At 29.3% G+C, this 20,542-nt stretch overlaps 1 protein-coding gene across 5 annotated transcripts in view; it reads right to left on the reverse strand.

The window, feature by feature from the left end:
* The window catches only part of LOC106689194 (facilitated trehalose transporter Tret1), a 127,940-nt gene that overhangs the window by 10,372 nt on the left and 97,026 nt on the right, over positions 1 to 20,542 (reverse strand). The window contains exon 1 of one of the 5 annotated variants that reach the window (XM_014434072.3): positions 560 to 682. The exons of the other annotated variants lie outside the window; for them this stretch is intronic. Coding sequence (XP_014289558.1) covers positions 560 to 583 — 24 coding nt within the window. The 5' untranslated portion in view covers positions 584 to 682. Of the gene's footprint in view, positions 1 to 559; positions 683 to 20,542 lie in introns of those variants that run through there. 5 annotated transcript variants of the gene reach the window in all.

Genomic DNA, 20,542 nt, shown 5'->3' on the forward strand with positions numbered 1-20,542 from the left:
ATGGTTTCAAAAAAACATCTCTACACCAATTTTAATATCAGTGCCTTAATTCATAGTAGTGCTAAGTACATTTCAACTAACTTAAGGGAAAGCACAATTAAAGGTTCTCTCTTCTAGAAAAAATAAAACTTTTCAATTAATTTTTCGACTGTCCAGATTTAGGTATAAAGTCTAAATCTGTTCAGTAAAAAATATAATTGAAAACTTTTATTTCTGCAAAAAGATATAACTTTTAATAATATTTTATCTAAAATTAGTGGAAATGTACTTAGCTCTACTCTGAAGTAAGTCATCAATATACACATACAAACAGAACTTTATTATAGGTAAATATCAACCAAAATAATGTTGAATGAAATAATCTTACAATCAAATAGGAGTATATACGAATATAAAATTCTATTTTATTAATACAAATATCTCATATAGAAACATTGAAATAAATATTGTATTCATTGTTGGAATACCATTTATCCAAATCTAATAAACTAATTGTTTTGAAAATTTCTTCATTTTACAATTCCATTGTGAATGAAAAGCAACAGTAACTAAAACTCACTCCAAAAGAAGAGCATGTTGGCATTATAACCGAAGAGATGTTACAATTTAAAGTTATCCAGGGGAAAATATATAATGTAAACAAAACGATGCCACTGATAACCTCTTTGAAAATATGTCAACTGATGCGATAGGAGAGTGTATGATGTATCGATTGTGATACATTGCTTAAGGTATCGATATATCTATTGCAATAAATCTTATAACATGATTAATCAATTAATGAATCGATTTATGAAAATATTTGAACATTGTTTTCAGGAAAAGTGTTTATTCCACTGATCATTTTTTTTTTAATGTATCATTTCAATCATTATAACAGATATATCGATACTTTTTATTGATAAATCGTTATTTTTGTTGATATATTGATTACAATAAAACGTTGGGTTTTTTTTAATCGATTATAAATAAGTTATTGCATTTTTCGTTGAATATCGATACACTTATAATGATAATTAAATGGGTAAAGTAGGTAAGGCAACTCAAGAAAATATGTTAGTTTTTATATAATTTTTCTTTCTCCAGTACCGAAGGTTTTCTTAATTTTTCACTCATATTTTACGTTTTTGTTGGATCTACACGTTTGCCACTTGCCACAAATTCAAGACTTGTACAAATGCTTGGTAAACAAAGTAGGTAGCCATATGCTTGTTTTTTCTTTTGATTTATTTCAGCTATTACATTTGTTTTAACCTATTTTTTTTACTATAAAAAAATAACAAAATAAAGATAAGCGAAATGAAAAGGAAACGTAAATAACAGCAATGTAGGTCGTAGATGACAAAAATTCATAAAAATAGTTCTACAACCTCCGTTCTAGAATTGTAATCAGAAACTTTTTAATTTAATTACCTAGTCATATAATGTCTTATTAAAAATAGACTGCTAAAGTTGATAAGGAAGGTTTGAAACAATGTATTTACACCGAATCAATAGAATTTTCAAATATACACTCATAAATAAGAGTTAATTATTAACTCCAAAGGTTGGAGGAAATTCTTTAATTAACTAAAAAACGGAGAGCACAAATATTCATCTGTTGGCAGTTCTAAAGCAATACAAACTGAAAACAAACGTGTGAATGCAGATTTGTGACCTACAACCGATACCCAACGCAAATTCAGGCCAACTAGTACCAGCCAATCCAAACGCTAGCGCATGCGCGAATTTGCTATTGTTTGGCAACCGTGTAGAGGCACGTTTAGACATTAAGGAGCAAATTTAGTTGCTTATCTATATGTCAGTAGTCACATTTGTTGCATAATCGATGAAGCCGTTGATCCAATTTTCAGTTTTTTGTCAGAGATTTGCTTAAAAGTGTTTTTGTAGAGCCGAATAAAAATATTTTGTTTTTAATTTTAAATAAACTTTTATTTATTGATAGATATTACAACCTGCCTCACAGTTGTGCCTGTATAGGTAATAGTGATGAATGATCACATTCATACTAGAATAAAATAAAATAAATAAATAAATGAAAAAAAAGCACATAAAAATAAATAAAATCTCCCTTAAAATATATACAAACAGAAGGATTAATAAAATTAACATAATCAAACTAATTAAAATAAATAAATAAAATAAAATAATAATTAAATCAAAATATTAAGCTTTGTATCCATGTAGTGAAAACAAAAATATATGCTTATTTTTGTAGAACTTTCAGGATTGAGGGTTGGTGCCTAATTGATCCTTTATCGTTTATTAAATTCTCTCCATTGCTTTTGGTTACGCATGCGTGAACATATGTTTATCGGCTCGTCTATATTTCGAAAATGGCTTGTCAAATAGAAATTGTGAGAAAGTTATACTGACCTGCCTCATACTTGTAGGATGTTTTTAAATGTTATTTATATATATTTGGTGTAGGGTTGAGACGGCACCATCGCCCCATAATTTTACTAAGCACTTTAGAACGGAAAGGATACAAAATTGAGAATACTTACTATGGGTAGAAGAAAAAATTAAAAAATATCTTCATGAAAAATATCGCATTATCTACTAACCTTATTGCAGACAGAAAAAGAGAAATTTTGAAAAAGCAAGTAGGAATTTCCACTCGTGCCCTAAAGAAAAGAAAAACCGGCCTAGAACTTTTTCTAAAAACAATTACAATTACAGCTGGAGATATGGATTACAGACCTTGAAAAAAAAAAAAATGATTGAGACTTTTTTAAAATGAAAATTAATTTTTATGTTTAGTGCGTGCACTTTAGTGATAACATATCAGTTTAATCCCTCAATTGAAACCAAATTTGGCTTGAAGCTAAGTAATCTTTTACTTTTTCGGCCATCAAGTGTTACCCTTAAACTACGACGGAAAGGTATTACTTTGTATTAGGAATAACAAAAGATATTACTAGCATTGCAATTGATGGAATTTGAAAAAAAAAAATATCAGTTTTAATAAAATAATAATATTCATAAAATCTAATATTTAAAACATCACCAAACGTTTTCTCAGTTTAATTAAAAATTAAAACTTTATAAATTGCTATAGACATTCCAAGATTTTTTTTTCTATTTGATTGTTATATTAAAATTACAGTAAAAACGATCCTTTATATTTTCAATATTAGAACAATACTGAAAACCATTTTGCAGTTAAAAAACATTTTCTCGTGGTATATATTCCTCTAAATAGGCTATTCATTATCAACAGAATATCGCTATTGGTTTTCACATAAATAAAGTCATTTGACTTCTTTATCGGGAACTTGAAAAAAATAGTATTTTTTTTTTTTGTTTAAACAAAGATATTTTATCTAACTGGAATGATACCAAGAAAGAAACACTCATTATGGTGATGGTCGTTAGATCTTATAATTTCAAGAAGTTTATCGGGAATATAAGCGCCCCGGACTGTTGAGTATGCAAGGCTTACATTACACTGTGGTACTGCAAAATACATTGCAAGGGGCTGTTGCATTTATTTTTAACGTAGCTTAAATTCAGTGTAACTCTTGTGAGACTGACGTCACAATGTTTTTTTTTTTATCATGAAAGACAAATAGATAAAATGGAAAAGTTAAATGCAATATATAGGCTTGATTGTGAAAATTGTAAAAAAATATATATAGGAGAGACATAAATATATATGGGAGAGACATCCAAAAAAAACTGGAAACCAGGTTCAAACAACTCATCACAAACTGTAATAACATAAAAAATATAAATTTCACCCCATTAGCATTGATGATTATTATTAAACCGTAAATTTAACTTCAAAACCCCACAATAGCACAATAGCGACATGACACAAAGCACTAAAAGCAGAAGGTTTCTTGAAGCAATTCATTTACTAAAAATATTAACAACTCAGTAAACTATAAAACAGACACAAAACGTTTAAATACACATTATGCCGATATAATCAATATGCTGGTCATATAAGTATTAAAAAAATAAGGGAAAATATTTAGAAATAAAATCGTCCAATCATAAAAAATCATAATTTTTAAATCAAATTGCAAAATGGATTAAAATGAGACATATCAATAAAAAGGTCAAAAATAGCTTATTGGGCATATCGATATGTCCAAAGAGGTAATGTCTAATACAGAACATTGGTTTATGCTACAAATATAAATGAATGCACCACTAGTGAAAGACATTAATTCAAATAATATAGTTATACATTTTTTTCAGACTATATGTGTATTGATGACAAGATTTCAAAATGGAAATTGATAAAAATGACAAATATGAGGAAAATATGATTACAAAAATTATAAATGTAAATGTATATAACATATAGATTATTGATAAGAATAACTTAATTGTTACAATTTTAGGATATAATACTACATGAATATGGGATGATTTTTTTGGAGCTTACCGGACTTACCGTAAAAGAAAGTAACGATATATTTGTTTCCGGAGACGATTGTTTAAATAAAAATCAGTTATGTATGCAAAATAGAAACATAAGAACCAGGAGACATATAATTGTGCACAGTAGATATACCTCTTTTAAAATTGATTTAACAGTAATAAATTATACTTTCGAGCACAATAAATTAATTTTGGTTTTTTGTTAATTACTACTTCTAGTGGCTCCCATTTAGCAGAGAACATACACTCTCTGATAAACAAATACAGAGATGAGAAAAACTTCAAGGATCCAGTGTTTTCGTACTGATTCGTTTTATTGAATCGTTAGTGTAAACAAAGCCAGTCTGTCCTATTCCATATCACTAGGTAATGTTGTTCGTGACTTTACTTCACGTTTTCTTTTATTTTTGTTTATTTAAATATATTTTTTCTTATGAATGTGATTCTGTTTAAATTTGTCTTGCAGTAATTACTCAATTTTTTGTAAACTTCAAATAAAATAAAATTGTATTCGTTTTTTTTTCCCCACAGGAAGTGGGCTATTATGCCATTTTCCCTCTCGCAGTCCAATACAATTTTACTCTTCTTCTTAATTGGTCCCATCCATGTCTCTTATGTTGCATAGAAGACATTTCGGGGAATCTACGATGCCAATTCGATGGAGGTGTTTTTGAAGCAGATCATGCCCTGTTACTAGTCGAAAACAAGCCACTCTCTCAGCTCTGCTAAGGTTGCCAGGAATTCTTTTATCCTTTTTTGTATTCGTAAGTAACCCTATATTGTCTGATTGCAAGTATAGTCATCCGTAATTAAATAAAATAATAATTTATAACTGTAAATTGGTAAATAATGCTTTGTTAGGATTGTTATCAATAATAATAGACACTAGTTAGTCTAGTTTGGACAAAAGAAAAAATTCCATTCAAATAGTAAATCTTCAAAATTTTGTTTTAAATTTCCTTCTGAGGTCTCTATTTGGTTCATTGTTCGTCAGCATAAAAAAATATAAAATAAAAATAATTGTTTAGTAAGAAATGAAGGCTAAAATACAATAACTTGCACTGCGCAATAAGTGCATAATGGTTTGGCAATGTATTCTTCGAACAACTGACAGATCGACATCTAATCATCCTCCAGATAAAAGATGTCCATACAAAGAATATGTCGTTGATGAGAAAAATAGAACATTGTTCTTTTATTTCACGCTTTCGATTTTCCATAAGAATCGATGTTTTTCTGAAGGTTGCTCACTGCAATGATTGTTCATTGTTGATGAAACGGAGTCCGAATGTGACATCGTACTAAGCCTTTCTGTTTTTTGCAACATGCCGATTTTTTTCTGAATAAAAAAAAAACATTCTTAAAACATGTAGATTATTTAATTATATTATTTAAATTTCTTGAGACAAGGTAATTATTTATAAAATTAAATCAAAAATTTGTATCCTTTTTTGTCTCAACACTTTTTATTTTTTACTAGTTCAACGTTTCGGCCATTTATCCATCTTCAATTATAATTTCTTCCTAACATTAATTTAAAAGTTACTTTTGCAGACTATTCTGCCCAGGTCATTTCCTTTATTATAAGTTAAAAGCCTATTTTTTTTTTTAAATTTAAAATCATTAATATTTAATTATTCTTATATAAGATTATCCACAACAATTTCACTACCATATAACAAACCATAATATAATAGGGTTTGTTATATGGTAGTGAAATTGTTGTGGATAATCTTATATAAGAATAATTAAATATTAATGATTTTAAATTTAAAAAAAAAAAATAGGTTTTTAACTTATAATAAAGGAAATGACCTGGGCAGAATAGCCTGCAAAAGTAACTTTTAAATTAATGTGAGGAAGAAATTATAATTGAAGATGTCCTTGAAGATGGCTAAAATGGCCGAAACGTTGGACTTGTGAAAAATAAAGTGTTGAGAAAAAAAAGGATACAAATTTTTGATTTAATTTAATAAATGTAGATTCTTATTATTTTATTTTTTTCCCTTATAGCCTCTATTTTTTAAAAATTTATTTAAGTGTTTGGACCACTCGTGCCATTTACACTGGATTTACAAATTAGATTACAATTCGCATGTTCATACACTTGAAATGTAAATACAGTTGAAATTACAGAGTGAGAACATTACAATTAATTACCATTACATATTAACAATTACAATTTACATTTCACACATTTATTACTGTTGTGGGGTCTTCTCTGATCATTTCCTGTACACATGAAGATAATCGGTGTGACTCCAAAGCAACCCAATAAGAATGTGCCCAACAGAGAGATCGCTTCAGCAGCAGAGACACATAAGTGCGTCCTCCCTCCAAAAATCATTCCTTTTGTTTTTGTTCATGTTCGTTTCTGATAATAAAATTTTAACAACGTCTCACTTATATTATTTGATTCATACTTGAGAAGACGATCGCAGAACGAATGCATTTGTCATTCTGGCCAATCTATTTGTAGCTCGTTAACTTTCTCCGTCGATCTCATCTTTCTTCTGATTCAATCTTGATCGTTAATATGAATGGAGTCGAAAGTTGTCAATGACCTAGGAATACGTATTACAACCATACAATATATTTTCATTCTTACTTCTATCGTTTTAGCCTAAAGGGACGCCTAGAGGGTACAGCTATAACACATTAAAGAGTATTAGATTCTGCTTAGAGTGGGGACCATAACTTAATAATTCAGTTAAGTAGTTTAAAAAAATCAATTATTTTGTTTTCCGATTTTGCGAAAAACTATGATAAAGTACTATATGAATCCACAGTTGACCCGGATACGCATTTCTATCGGTCCTAAAATGCTTATTAAGCAGATAATGAGTTTGATAAAGTAGCGGATAATGAAAGTTTAGGTTTTTCATCTATAAATCCTAAAAGATGGATCCTAGCGAAAACGTTATTATACAAAAAAATTAAAGAACATTAAGATCGCTTCGAATGAGTTCCATAACTTAATGATTCGGCCAATTGGTGGGTTTTAAAACACTGCAGATCAGCTGTTGAAGCCAAAAGAGCAACCAGAAATACACCAACAGTAAAGATAATATATATGTATATATAGTTGACCGTAAAAATTGATATATAAGAAGATAGTCAGGGTTGCGGTCAAAAGAGAAACAAAAATTTACAACTATTTATTTTCCGACGTTTCGCCCCACTTTGCAGGGCTTCATCAGGGCTAAAAAGATATAATGATAAGAATAAAAATACAAAGATAAGATACAATGATAAGAATAAAAATACAAAGATAAGATACAATGATAAGAATAAAAATACAAAGATAAGATACAATGATAATATTAAAATAAGTAACAAAGGCAAGAGTACATTTTTTTTATAAAAATACGTAAAATATACAGTTAAAAAAAAATTTTGTTTCCTTCCCCGTATTGTTTTTGTTTTATGTACATCCCCTGTACTTTTTTTTTTAACTGTATATTTTACGTATTTTTATTAAAAAAAATTACTCTTGCCTTTGTTACTTATTTTTATTATTATCATTGTATCTTATCTTTGTATTTTTATTCTTATCATTGTATCATTTTGTATCTTCTTAGCCCTGATGAAGCCCTGCAAAGTGGGGCGAAACGTCGTAAAATAAATAGTTGTAAACTTTTTTGTTTCTCTTTTGACCGCAACCCTGACTATCTTCTTATATATAAAGATAATATAGTTGTAAAGTAGACCGATGTGCTTTTATTGCGGGAAACTAGACAGCAATTTCGCCATATGGCGAATCTTGGAAATCAATACGTCAGTTTCAAAGTAAACAATAGGAATATCAGCGTACTCAATCACTTAATTGTCACACCCCCTGGGTTACGTTGTTTGGATTAAACCGATACGTTATCACTGAAGTGTAAAACAATCTTTTTATCAGCAAAATATCCTCCGTGAATGCAACTGGATTATTTGCAGAGAAAGACTTATATGACCATATTTTATTGCTTAATGGTATAAAATATAGCTTTACAAAAAAATAAATTGAATACGCTATTTAAATAAATTCATCTGACTCTGAATTTAACTTTTTTTTTTTCTGAATATTTAGTTAAAATATTCAGAACCACAGGATCACAGGTTGGGAACCAATGCAGTAGAATTATAATATAAGTCTTAGTCAAACTTGAAGGTTATAGGAAATTACTAAAATGTTTCAACTTCAAACTACGTTTTCTCTAATGATGAAATTATCACCTATACCCGTTGGCTTCCACAAAATAAATAAAATATTTTAATGGTAGTTATTGTTTTGCAATGACTCTTTCTCCTAGGTACAGCAGGTGAATAGGTGATCGGTGAAGGAAAGCTTGAAAAATGAGTTTGCCACGTAAATATTAAATGAATTGATCAATGAAGAGGATGTTGAGGTATGTTGGATTATAGAAATCCCAAAAAAATTGACAGCCAATTAAAACAAGATAAGATCCATAGATAAGAAGTGTATAGTATATGAAACATCTATTTTAAGGCGAAAAGCTGTTGCACCATCTGTAAATTATATTTCTGACTTTTTTACAGTGTTTCCGAAAAGTACGAGTTACCTTTTTTTTTTTTTGCAGCAAAACTTTCAACTTTTTCAATGTATCATTACGTTTCAAGTTTTTATGTAATCACTGATCAATCTTGATGATTTATTTTAAAACAAGTGTGAAAATCACAATCAACATTCTTCACGAAATAAAAAACAATTTTTAAATAACGAGTTACTGCCCATTACAAGCCCTTGTTTCTCACTAGAACTCGATAAAACAGATTCTGGAATTAATTTAGATCACAGAAAATTTAACGAGTTTCATACTCCATTTAAAGTAATCAAAACTGAAACAATAAGTAGAGTCAGTACCATATAGGCGCAATGGACTCAGGCCCAGGGCCCCATGATCTTTATTACCCCAAACTCCTGCAATCGACTTCTTGTAAATTTTTTTTTTTTGCTTGCTACTTTTCAAATTTTTAATAAAATAATGAGTTTATTTCTGTTGATAACCATGAGTTGTTCAGAACGTAAATAACCCAACCTGAAGAGCCCTTGGCTTAAAGTGTCCGGAGTCCTTACTTGGTTGAAGATGACCTTGAGTAGAGTCTAATCCGACAGAAGGGCATTCAAGAAGTCTCCTCAGAAATAATGAAGGTAGTACTGTACAAGGAAAATACCGGACGAAAATGGATGCCGCAAGGGAAAAAAGTAGAGGATTTATTGCAAGCTTTACCATTGACCGATATAACTATAAGTAGGAGGATAAGTTGTTCTGTGTCATTTTTCAAACCGGAGAATACGAAGGCTTACGGAAACATTTCATTATATCCTGTGTATATCAGGAAATTTAATGTATTTTTTTAAAAAATATATTTAATGTAATTTACAACTGTACAAAATAATACAATAAGTAAATATGTTGTATGTTTCATATACACTTGAAAATCTTGGGAAGGAACCACCCATCGGTGGTACTTCAAACATTAATTTAAATTTGAAGGTCCCGTGGCCATCTTCTTTTCAGACGCCTCGTAGGATTATCAGGGATTGTTAAGGATGAAAGATTAAGAATTAATGGGTTTGGATGGTTAAGGAGTTTGGAATGAAAAGACGCATATTTGTTTTGGGCCAATTCTGTAACGAATGGGATGTTGAGGTCTTTGTGAATGAGTTTATTTGTAACGTAATAAGGAGCATCAAGGATTTTACGTAGGATTTTGGATTGTAAGGATTGGATGCGGGAGGAGTTTGATGGTTTGGTGGAGCCCCGAGCTCAATTCCATATGTCCAAATTGGTCTGATTATCGTAGTGTATACTATTTTTTTGTAGTGAATGGGAAGTTTAGAGCGTTTGTCAAGTAAGTGTTGTAGCAATCGGAATCTACGAGCAGTTTCTTGTCGTTTCAGTCTTGTGTGTGGATTCCAAGTAAGTCTCTTGTCAAGATGGAGTCCTAAGTATCGAATCTGTTCAACAGGCGTTAGTGGATTATTTGAAATTTAATTTCAATAAAATTTAATTTTTTAAAACAATGCTATTATGAATACTAACAACTAACAAACTTAGTAACATAGTAATAAAACTTAAGATAAAAAACTTGTAACAGATTTTTTTATTGCTTGAAAAAATGGAAATAGTGATCGCTGCTTGGTCTATTAATAAAATAAAATTAACAAGTCATAAACACTGAACTAATTAGTGCACTGGATTTAACTACCTGATAGTAATAATGAACTAATTTATAACATTATCTACCGACGGGTAATACTCATCTGAGCTGAGGATTATAGGGTTGCGCTATATATATCTGCAAGTGCTGACTGCATCTGTACCTATAAGGTTTGTTTTCAGTATTTACTTGTCCCCTGGGTCGCGAAATACTGGGTCTTAGTGTAAGATGGAACTAAATCCTAGGTAACTCTTTAAAATTAAGACCTTAATGTATAGAGCAAAAGTGGTGGAGAGGGTGCACTAGGGTCCATTTAGACATAAATTAATTTACTGAATGATAAACATCTTCACATTTGAATTTATTTTATTTTTCATCTTATAAATCTGTTATCTTCTCAAAAGAGTTGGTAAGAAAAAATTGCTCACACCTATATCGGTACAATTTTTGTAACGAGAGAAAGCTCAAAAAAAGGCATAAAAGCCTGTTTTGTACTGACAGTTTGCATCCACTGCAGTAGCCACTTCTCTAGTGTAAACTATGTCTTACCAGTCATGACAGTGTAATTTACTATCCAACTAGTTCTAGCGTGACAGTTGGCGTTAAATATAATGGGAGTGAAGCTCCCTGTGTGGCTAAATGCCATATTAACAGTGAACTGTCGCACCTTGTCAACTTTAATTGCGATTAGACGAGAAAACATTGTACATATATTTTGTGTTTTAATTATTTCTGAATTTGAAATGGATTCTATTCCAAGTTTTTAACCTTATCAACAGTAATGGTAACTCTAATGTATTTTTTCTGACCGAATGACCACAGATTTAGGTTAGATTGACTATCGCCCGGTGGACAGGACAGTTCCACATAGGCGCATTGTCTTGCTTTTACAAGAAAATCTCACCATGTAAACGAGCATTAAAACAACATAGTAATAAGGCTTTATATACCAGACACAGTTAAAAACGAAAAGAGTAAAATGAATGATTTTTTAAAAATAATTATGTTATCAATATGTAAATGTAAATAAATTACTATACCAAATTGGCAAGAGAAAATGTAATCAACAGTTTCGAGCAAATGTAGCACTAAATCAATTATTATAAAAAATAAGTCGAATTAAGAAAGAAGAAAATATCGAACAACGTTCAAAACTAAGCACTTTATTGACAGGGCTTGTGGAGATCACTTAACGCAATTAATTCCTTCTGTTTAATCACACAACAGGCTTACTATCTTGTTATTATCAAATAATTTTTTAAAAAATTAAAGCCCAAAATGCAAATTGTTTGTTAGTAAAACGTCAAGATATTTATTTCATCGAAATATAATACAGGATTGCGTAGCCTATGGCGCCAAAAAGAGATCTTCGAGGGGGGGTCTTATTTTGAAAAACCTTTTGACGCAGAGATGTTTTCGAAGTTGTGCCAATTCATTTCTAAACTTGTTATGAAAAAAAACAAAAAAATAATATCTATTTTCAATATACTATTGGTAATATTGCGTGTCCATCTACGGACAACTTTTATATATTTTTTTATGCTGGAAGAAATGGGGATTTAAGTGGATAGGAAAAATATATAATGTAGAAAGACAAAAAAATTAAAGATGAGCTGGTTTAAGCTCAAAACGTCAATTAAAATAAATTATTTAAGAAGCAAAAAAAAGGGCTGTATTTGTCTGGAAAATAGTATAACCTATATAACGTTATTTTATGTTTTATATATTAACCTATATAACTCTATTAAATATATGTATTTCTGACACCTAATATATTGTCATATAGTGGTAAAATTTTTATATGATTTTGTAAAGTCACTGTGAATCGTACAAGATGTTGAAATCTTTTAAGAATTGTGTCATCAGCCATTAGTAAGTTAGCAAATACTATATGACAAAACGTAAACAAATACACTACATGTTGATTAATATAATCTTAATAATTAGGTAATTTAGCAATGATAATTTTAAACAAAATCATTGTAGTTAATTAATTAATTAGGTAGTTATTTAGTTATTTCAAGGTTTAAGAATACATTTAATTTATTTGTTATAAATATTATTTATTTTTAATGACAATGAGTTAATAGTTCACCGTGAACGAACATAAATGAGAGGATGGTTGGGGCGCGGTCAGTAGAAAGCACAAATACAAAAACTTATTTATTAGTGCTGAAGTTTCGACCAGAATTTGAAGCCTTCATCAGGTCTAAGGAAAAAAATTATATAACAACTATAATGAATAAAAGGAATTAAATGATGATTAGAAAATAGCAATGTAGTTAACAAAAAGAAAATATAAAAAAAATCAAAAAATAAAAAAAAAAATCAAAAAAAATCAAGTCATTTATTTTTTTTTTTTTAGTTTTGACTGCCGTCAAAATAGCCCTGAAGAAGCCCTGCAACGTGGGGCGAAACGTTGGCTCATTAAAATAGTATATTTCAAATATTTGAGTTTTTTTTTTACCGCACCCGGACCATATTCCTTTCAAAAAGAAAATATAGTTGCGCGTTACATATTAGCACGTATGAAATAGTTCTATGTACTTGTACTTCATACATCTATACATCTGGAGTTCTTTCCTCTTTAGTGTTATTTTTTCTCACATTGGCCTTATATTTTTGTAATACTTCGAATATAAATTTTCTTTTAGTACTATTTATGTATCTATATTGTTAATTATTTTCTAATCATTATTTAATTCCTTTTATTTATTATGGTTGTTATCTTGTTGTTTGTTCTGAGCCCTGATAAAGCCTGAAATTCTGGCCGAAACATCGGCACTAATAAATAAGTTTGTACTTATTTGTAATCTTTACTGACCGCACCTCCAACCATCTTCTCATTTATTTATTTTCAATACAATTAACTAGGTTAGATATCGTGTCCACTTTTGGACTAAATCTTGGTATATTAGTTTCTTGTTTATGTGCAATGTAATATATGTGATGTAAAGTCAGTGAGAGTTGAAGATCTTGAAAAATTTTAAAAATTGTTTCATCAGCAATTAGTAATTCACCAAACAGTATCAGAGTTAGAAGGGAGTTGGGAACAGAATTTATTTAAATTGATGGTCTAGTATTATCTTTCACTAATCTCTTAACTTTCTTCGAAATTTGGGCCGAATCAGACGAGCCGTAATTTAAATTTATATGTTGATAAGAAAATACTTTTATGTATGAATAAGCAATAATATCAATTATATATATTATCTATTTTCAATAGTTAAATTTAAGGTATCAAATATCGTTGTATGCCAATTACTTGTTTAAGTATAAATTTGATATATTGGGATGTAGTAGTAAAATTTATAAGTGATGTTGTGAAATCAATGAGAATTGTTAGGAAAAACTCGAAATCTTTTGTCTTGTATCATCAGCAATTAATAAGTCAGAAAACAGTATCTGACTCAATATATCTAGATATTACATATTTTGTAAAAAAAAACAAAAACAAATATAATCCAAATCATTAATAAATTTTATGACGAATATTTTAAAAGCTCTGTAGTTAATTAAACCTCAATCGATAAGTGTAGCAATTGCATAATGGATTAGGAAAAAAACAAAACGTGGGTGATATCGCAATGCAAAGATCAAATAGAGTTATGGGGCAATAGCTTATCGGATTTACTGTACTGATATCAAGCTGCTTAATGAACCGACTGGATGGAAATACGTATATTTAACCTATAGTACAACTCTATAGTTAATAATAAATACTTAATACTCAAAAATTAATTTAATTATAAAAAATGCATATCTATGGAGAGCATAGTGTAAGTCAGAAAATAGCCTAAATAGTGGAGTATTTTAATATTATAACACAAAAAAAGGCAATCCTTCCCGGCCGGACCCGCCTCACCAACACCCCCCGGGAGAGACGGTCCTATATCACTTGTGAAATAGTTGCTTAAAACGAAAAGAGCTTTAAGATAGTTAAATAGAGTAATATTAAAATAACGCTTGAAACTGGAAAACGGTGGAAATATTTTAAGTATAAGTACATTAACTTATTTCATCCCAATGCATAAAGTAGAAAACTATTTAATAATTCCTTGAAGGTCCTAAAACTTTAATTAATAAGCTAATTAATTTAATAAGGTCTATTTCATTGTTTATTGTCGCTTATAACTCATAAACAGTTATCCTAGAGAAAGGTATAACATTTTAAAGAGCATTTAATTATTTTTCGAATGAGTGCCATATTCGCATATGTATACACCATATACATTAATTCGGGCAGAAGCATATCGTTAAAAGAAAATAATCATCATAAATCAATAAAGATCAAAGAAAATCAATAAATCATAAATCAAAAAGACGAATTTTTTTTCAGTTTTGCCAAATATTTTCCTATCTAAAACAGTATAATTAATATCTTTTGTATTCAAGATGTTCACCCGAAATCAAATACAGACTTATATCCCCAAGAACAGGATTATAATATCCTTCAAGGTTAATAAAAAGAAGAGAGTTGAAGGAAGAGATTATTAGGGGATTAAACATAATGATGGCCACGATTCGTACTTAATAGAAAAAGTAAATGAAGCATACTTGTAACTGCTTTCTTTGTAATTTATTTAATTCTGCATTGAGATTCAAAGAATTCACAGGAAAAGACGTACAGTGCCTTTTCAATAAATTAAAAAAATAAATTAAAAAATTCCTGAGAGACCTTTTGTAATATAATTTTAAAAGAAGAACAAGCATCAATCTTGAAAGGAAGTAATATAATTAATTTAATTATAGGAAGATAGTCCGGGCGGCAGTCAATAGTTCATCAACCAAAATAGTTTCCTTTTACTATTTTGATAACTTTATTGACCGCCACCCGGATTATCTTCCTACAATCTACTTCATACTAGCAGGTGCCTTACGGCCATATCACTTGACCGTATTATTAAGTTATGGGATTCATTTTACAGCAACCTTTTTGCTAGTATCCACCGTTTACGATTTATACGTGAACAACCAGAAGAAAGACCTAAAATTTCGTAATTTATTACTTTATGAAACTAATCAGATGCTTATTAACCGACAGAAATGCGTTTTTGAGTTAGGTTAGGACCCATAGTACTATATCTCAATGTTTGACAAAATTAAAGTTTTTTGGTTTACTGTTTATCATATTTTACTTGGCTGAATTAATAATTTATGGAACTCATTCGACGCAAATTTAAATTGTTTAATTTCTCATATCAACAAAACAATTAAAATTAACTAATTCGTTGGCTAATTAAATTAATAAGCAAATTAGTAAGTTTTAAGACCGCCAGAAATGCTTTCCGTTATAAATTTTATAAAAACTAATTTAAAAAAATCAGTAGCAGATGTTGATTTTATGCATAGGGCTCCTGTATTACAGAAAGTTTAGCGACTCGCATAATCCAAGAAAATGGGACAAAGGGTTCCATCGATTATGCCCGAACACAACTAAATTTTTTCCTTAGACATACTTTTTTAAAATTTCCTCCATGAATAGCTTCCCTAATTTCGAAAGTGATAAACCTAATACAATGAATTCCGATCAATATTTAAAAAAAAAAAAGTATCTTTTCAAAGTTTTTAATTACTTTCTTTAAAATTTTTAACTATGTATTTTCTGTCCTTTTTTTTTTTTTTTTTTTAAATAAAAATCACCTGAGATTTCATTTGAAAGTAAAATAAATTTAAAAAAACATACAAAACTAATCTATGTAAGAGATGATTTTTGCTAAATTGAATTTTTTTTATAATCTTTAAAAAACAAACAGGGGAGTTACATTTGGGAAATCAGAGAAAACTAACATAAAAATTGCACGAAAATAAGAATAAATTAGTTTTTTTTTTCGAATATCTGCAGAGTCAATAACAAATTATACTGTCCGCTTACTTACCAAAAATAAATAAAGATCAGTTATCGAACTAGGGTAGGGCCACCCTTGTGTCCAACCACAGAGAAGTGAACTACATAAGAGTGGTCACTAAGAAGGTGGGGGTATGTTCTCCTTCCCCCACTCCTAGAGGCCCTAGTCTTCTCAAAGGTCTTCTATATTTTATAATGCAATAAAAATAATCGTTATTATGTTAATTACACTAACATTTATCTTTATTAATCCTCCTAGTACCTTTAAAACAAAAACAAAATCTGGTGCGGTGCGCGCAACATCCAACTTTCAATTACTATAGTATTTAGCTTTTCAACGGCATATAATACGTTAATATTACCACTCTTATTTCCAGAAATGTATTTTCAACTAGGACAAAATATTTTTCCTCTTAGTTATCAAATCGTTTTATAGTTTACATTTAACCATTTTTCATTACTAATATTTCATCATATTTCATATAATCAAAATTAAAGATGCTTTAGAGAAATATTTATATATAGATCTCGGGGATCGAAATAATCAACAACTTTATAGATCAATCAATTGGTCAAAATAAAATTTGACAAAAATCAACTAAATGCATCATTCGTCTATAAAGTTATTTTAACATAATGTTCTTCAAACTTAATATTTTTTAATGTTTTAAAAAGATGTAATCTTAACAAATAACAAATAATAAAACATAGTATTTGTTTTTTGGTTTGGATATATCTTGAAACAGTAATCCTCAGACTTTGAGAGTATGTTTTTTTTTTGTCTTACTCCTTCATTTTTGACTAATGTTTAACTATTGGAAGGAACCTTTCTCCAATCATGATAAAAACTAATTCTTTAAATGTCTCTAATCATAGTTGAGATTTGTTATTGAAATTTTACGACTGTTTTTGAAACTGTCATTGTGACGAAAAGGATTTCGATTTGTATTAACTGGATTAGATACAGGCGATCGCTATCGACTCAGATGGTCGATATGATCTGACTCGATTACTTCAAAGGTGGAGGAGAAATAGTGCTGTTGTATCAACAAATTTCAAAATTAATTTCACCACTGACATGCTGTAAAGTACGGATTTGCCTCGTAACTAGAGTCTTATAATTTTGAAATTATATATAAAATACTACTCTTTTTTTATTTTTTTATTTAAAGTAAACTTGAACAATATTTAAGGATTTTTGACTCTAAAATATATAGAGTTTAGATTTATTTTTATGAATTGACCGATTATTAATGCATTTTCAATTAATTTCATTACTAGCATAAAAAAAAAATCATTAAATAATTCAATGTATTTAAATAGTTCTAAAATTTCCTACATTTATTAACAGATAAATAAATATTATTTATTCAATAAAACTAGTTTAGAGTCTTCAATCATAAGATAAATGATTTATTCATAAGAAGTTCATGATCAAATAATACAGTATCAATTATTTATTTAACACCAATTTTCAATTTAGTTGATTAAAATATACAATCTCAGTATAAATATCTTAAATTTATTAAAATAAATGTACGAGTATGTTTTCTTTTTTTTTTTTTTTTGCTACTCAGAAATTACATAAAGAGGCAAAAAAACAAGTGAGAGTTCTATGTCTTAAACCAAAACGAAATTGTAGAAAAACCAGAAATTGTTTGTTTGATCCTGCACTACTCATGTTGATAAATCCCTTCGCTCAGGTGCTGAATCCCTTATTCTCTGTGTAAACAGGAGAATACAAACATCAATTTGTTTGAACTGATACCCAAATACTAACCGAACGTCTGTGCAATCGTAATTTTGTAATATTTATTGCTTTAAAAACACTTAAACTTGAATGAAAGAAATTACTAATTCAATAAAATTGTAAGAATACTATAGAATACTGAAGCATAAATCGTATTTTATTTAAGCTTTAATTGTTACTTTAATATGTGATTTAACTTGTTAAGAAAAAAAAAATTACCAAAACATATATTTTAACTCATTTAGATCCTATTTAAAATAAAAATTATAATTGATTAAATTGTTGATTATTTTGGTCTTCCCAATCCAATTCGCTTGGTAGAGTCTGGTGGAGAAAATCTGTTTCTGGAATAATTTCTATCGCTACTAACCTTGAAACATGGTCCTTATGTTTCACGGGTAAATTGAAACGACTCCCACTTCGATTAATAAAAAAAAAAAAATTCCTCAGTTTACCCTCCCCCCCCCCGACCCGTTTGGTTGTTACCGCAGAGCTAACAGTCTGACAGCATACTAAATCAAATGTCGAACCATAAAAAAAAATCCCTAAACATAAATCGTTTTTCTCTCCTTCAAAAAACATTTTTGCAAAATTTGAATATTATCGAACAACGTTTTTCGTCACCATTGTGCAACAGACGGACAGACAAAAACCGTTAGTGTTTAATATAAATATGTAATTCAAGATAACAGAGTAATTGATAAACTTTTGCAAATTAAAAGCGTTTAACATAGTTTGATAATGTTTATTTGATTTATCTCTAGGTTTATATACATACTTTATTATTATTTATTTTTATTATTATTAATATTATTTATTTATTTTATAATCTTAGTATGAATGTAATAATTTATTACTTAGTACCTAAGGTTGTGGCAGATTGTTTTACCTGTCAATAAATAAATGCTATTATTAAAAATAAAAAAAAAAAATTAAAAGCATAACCCTGTTTTATGCTCCTTTCAATTTAAAAAAAATCCGATGTGCGCATCACACAACTTACCAACAGTTTAACAAAAGATAAGAAACTGACATATATTAATATTTTGTAATTAGATTGGAAAATTTTCGATTGCTTAGTCAGACTCGACTTCCATCGTAGGCAGTCGGGTGAAAATCGTTTTTCTTCTTTTGTTAGCTATCAAATTCATTGCAAGTTTATAGTTATCCGTTCTTATTATTGTTAACAATAAGAGATGATTCATAATTTTAAATAAACAAAATAAAAGATACTTTAGAGGAAGATTTTTTGAATATTCGGCATTCAAGGCTTTTCAAACTATGTCAGTAAGGATAAGACCCCCGCCAAAAAAAACTCGATTGTACATTGATATACCGAGTATAATTAAAAATTTTAGAGGCGTTTTTGAGAAAATGGAAAAAAAAATTAATTGAATATCTAAAGTGAGACCTTTGAACTAGCCTGTTCAAATACAAAAGACTGTTCTTGGATTCTGTGCACTTCAAAACGTGTATATCTGTCGAAAACTCGAATTCGAAAGTTTTCACGATCACAACACAACGAAAGTAAAAAAAATAAAGATGCTAAAACTCACATTTTAACTCGTTTAGATTCTATTTAAAATAAAAATGATAATTGATAAAATTGTTGATTATTTTGGACTTCAATCCAATTCGTTTGGTAGGGTCTGGTGTAGAAAATCTGTGCCTGAAATAATTTCCATCGCTATTAGCCTTGAAACTTTTGAGTTATCAAAATATTTGACGTTACCTGGATTCCAATAATTTGTTGATTACACTTGACCCGTTTGTTGTCGACAAAGAAGCAACGAAACCATAATGAGGTCACGGCTAAACAAAAGATGTTTATTTCCGAATCAATTCAGGTGGCTAATCGAATGCTATCATTATCGATAGTGGTTGCGCTAAGTGGTGGTTTTGGTTCATTGCCTATTGCTTCTCTATTAATGAACAACTCGAAATGAGCTAATACAATAAAAAGAATAGGAAAATCCATTAGAATAGCTATGCTAACTAGAATTCGTAAAAAAAAGCTAAGGTAGCGAATTCGGCTGTGGAGGATAATTATTTTTTGTATCGCTGTAGTTGCGAGTCAGCCCTGTGGGTTCGGGAGCACTCCGGGTTGCACTCAGCCTCATAAAGTAGTTACCCTTCACTGGGTAAAAATCTGGCAATTGTGCGTGATTCTGATCAAATCACCTCGATCCACAACCGTTGGTCTAATAACAGTACTTCCTTACTAAGTACTCCACTCTGATCCTTCATGGGTTGTAGCGGTACCAATTTAATTTTAAAATGAATGATCTTGACAAGAGACTTACTTGGAATCCACACACAAGACTGAAACGACAAGAAACTGCTCGTAGATTCCGATTGCTACAACACTTACTTGACAA

This window comes from Halyomorpha halys, unplaced genomic scaffold (assembly GCF_000696795.3).
Source record: "Halyomorpha halys isolate HHAL.00 unplaced genomic scaffold, Hhal_1.1 Scaffold45.1, whole genome shotgun sequence".
Taxonomy (NCBI): Eukaryota; Metazoa; Arthropoda; class Insecta; order Hemiptera; family Pentatomidae; genus Halyomorpha; species Halyomorpha halys.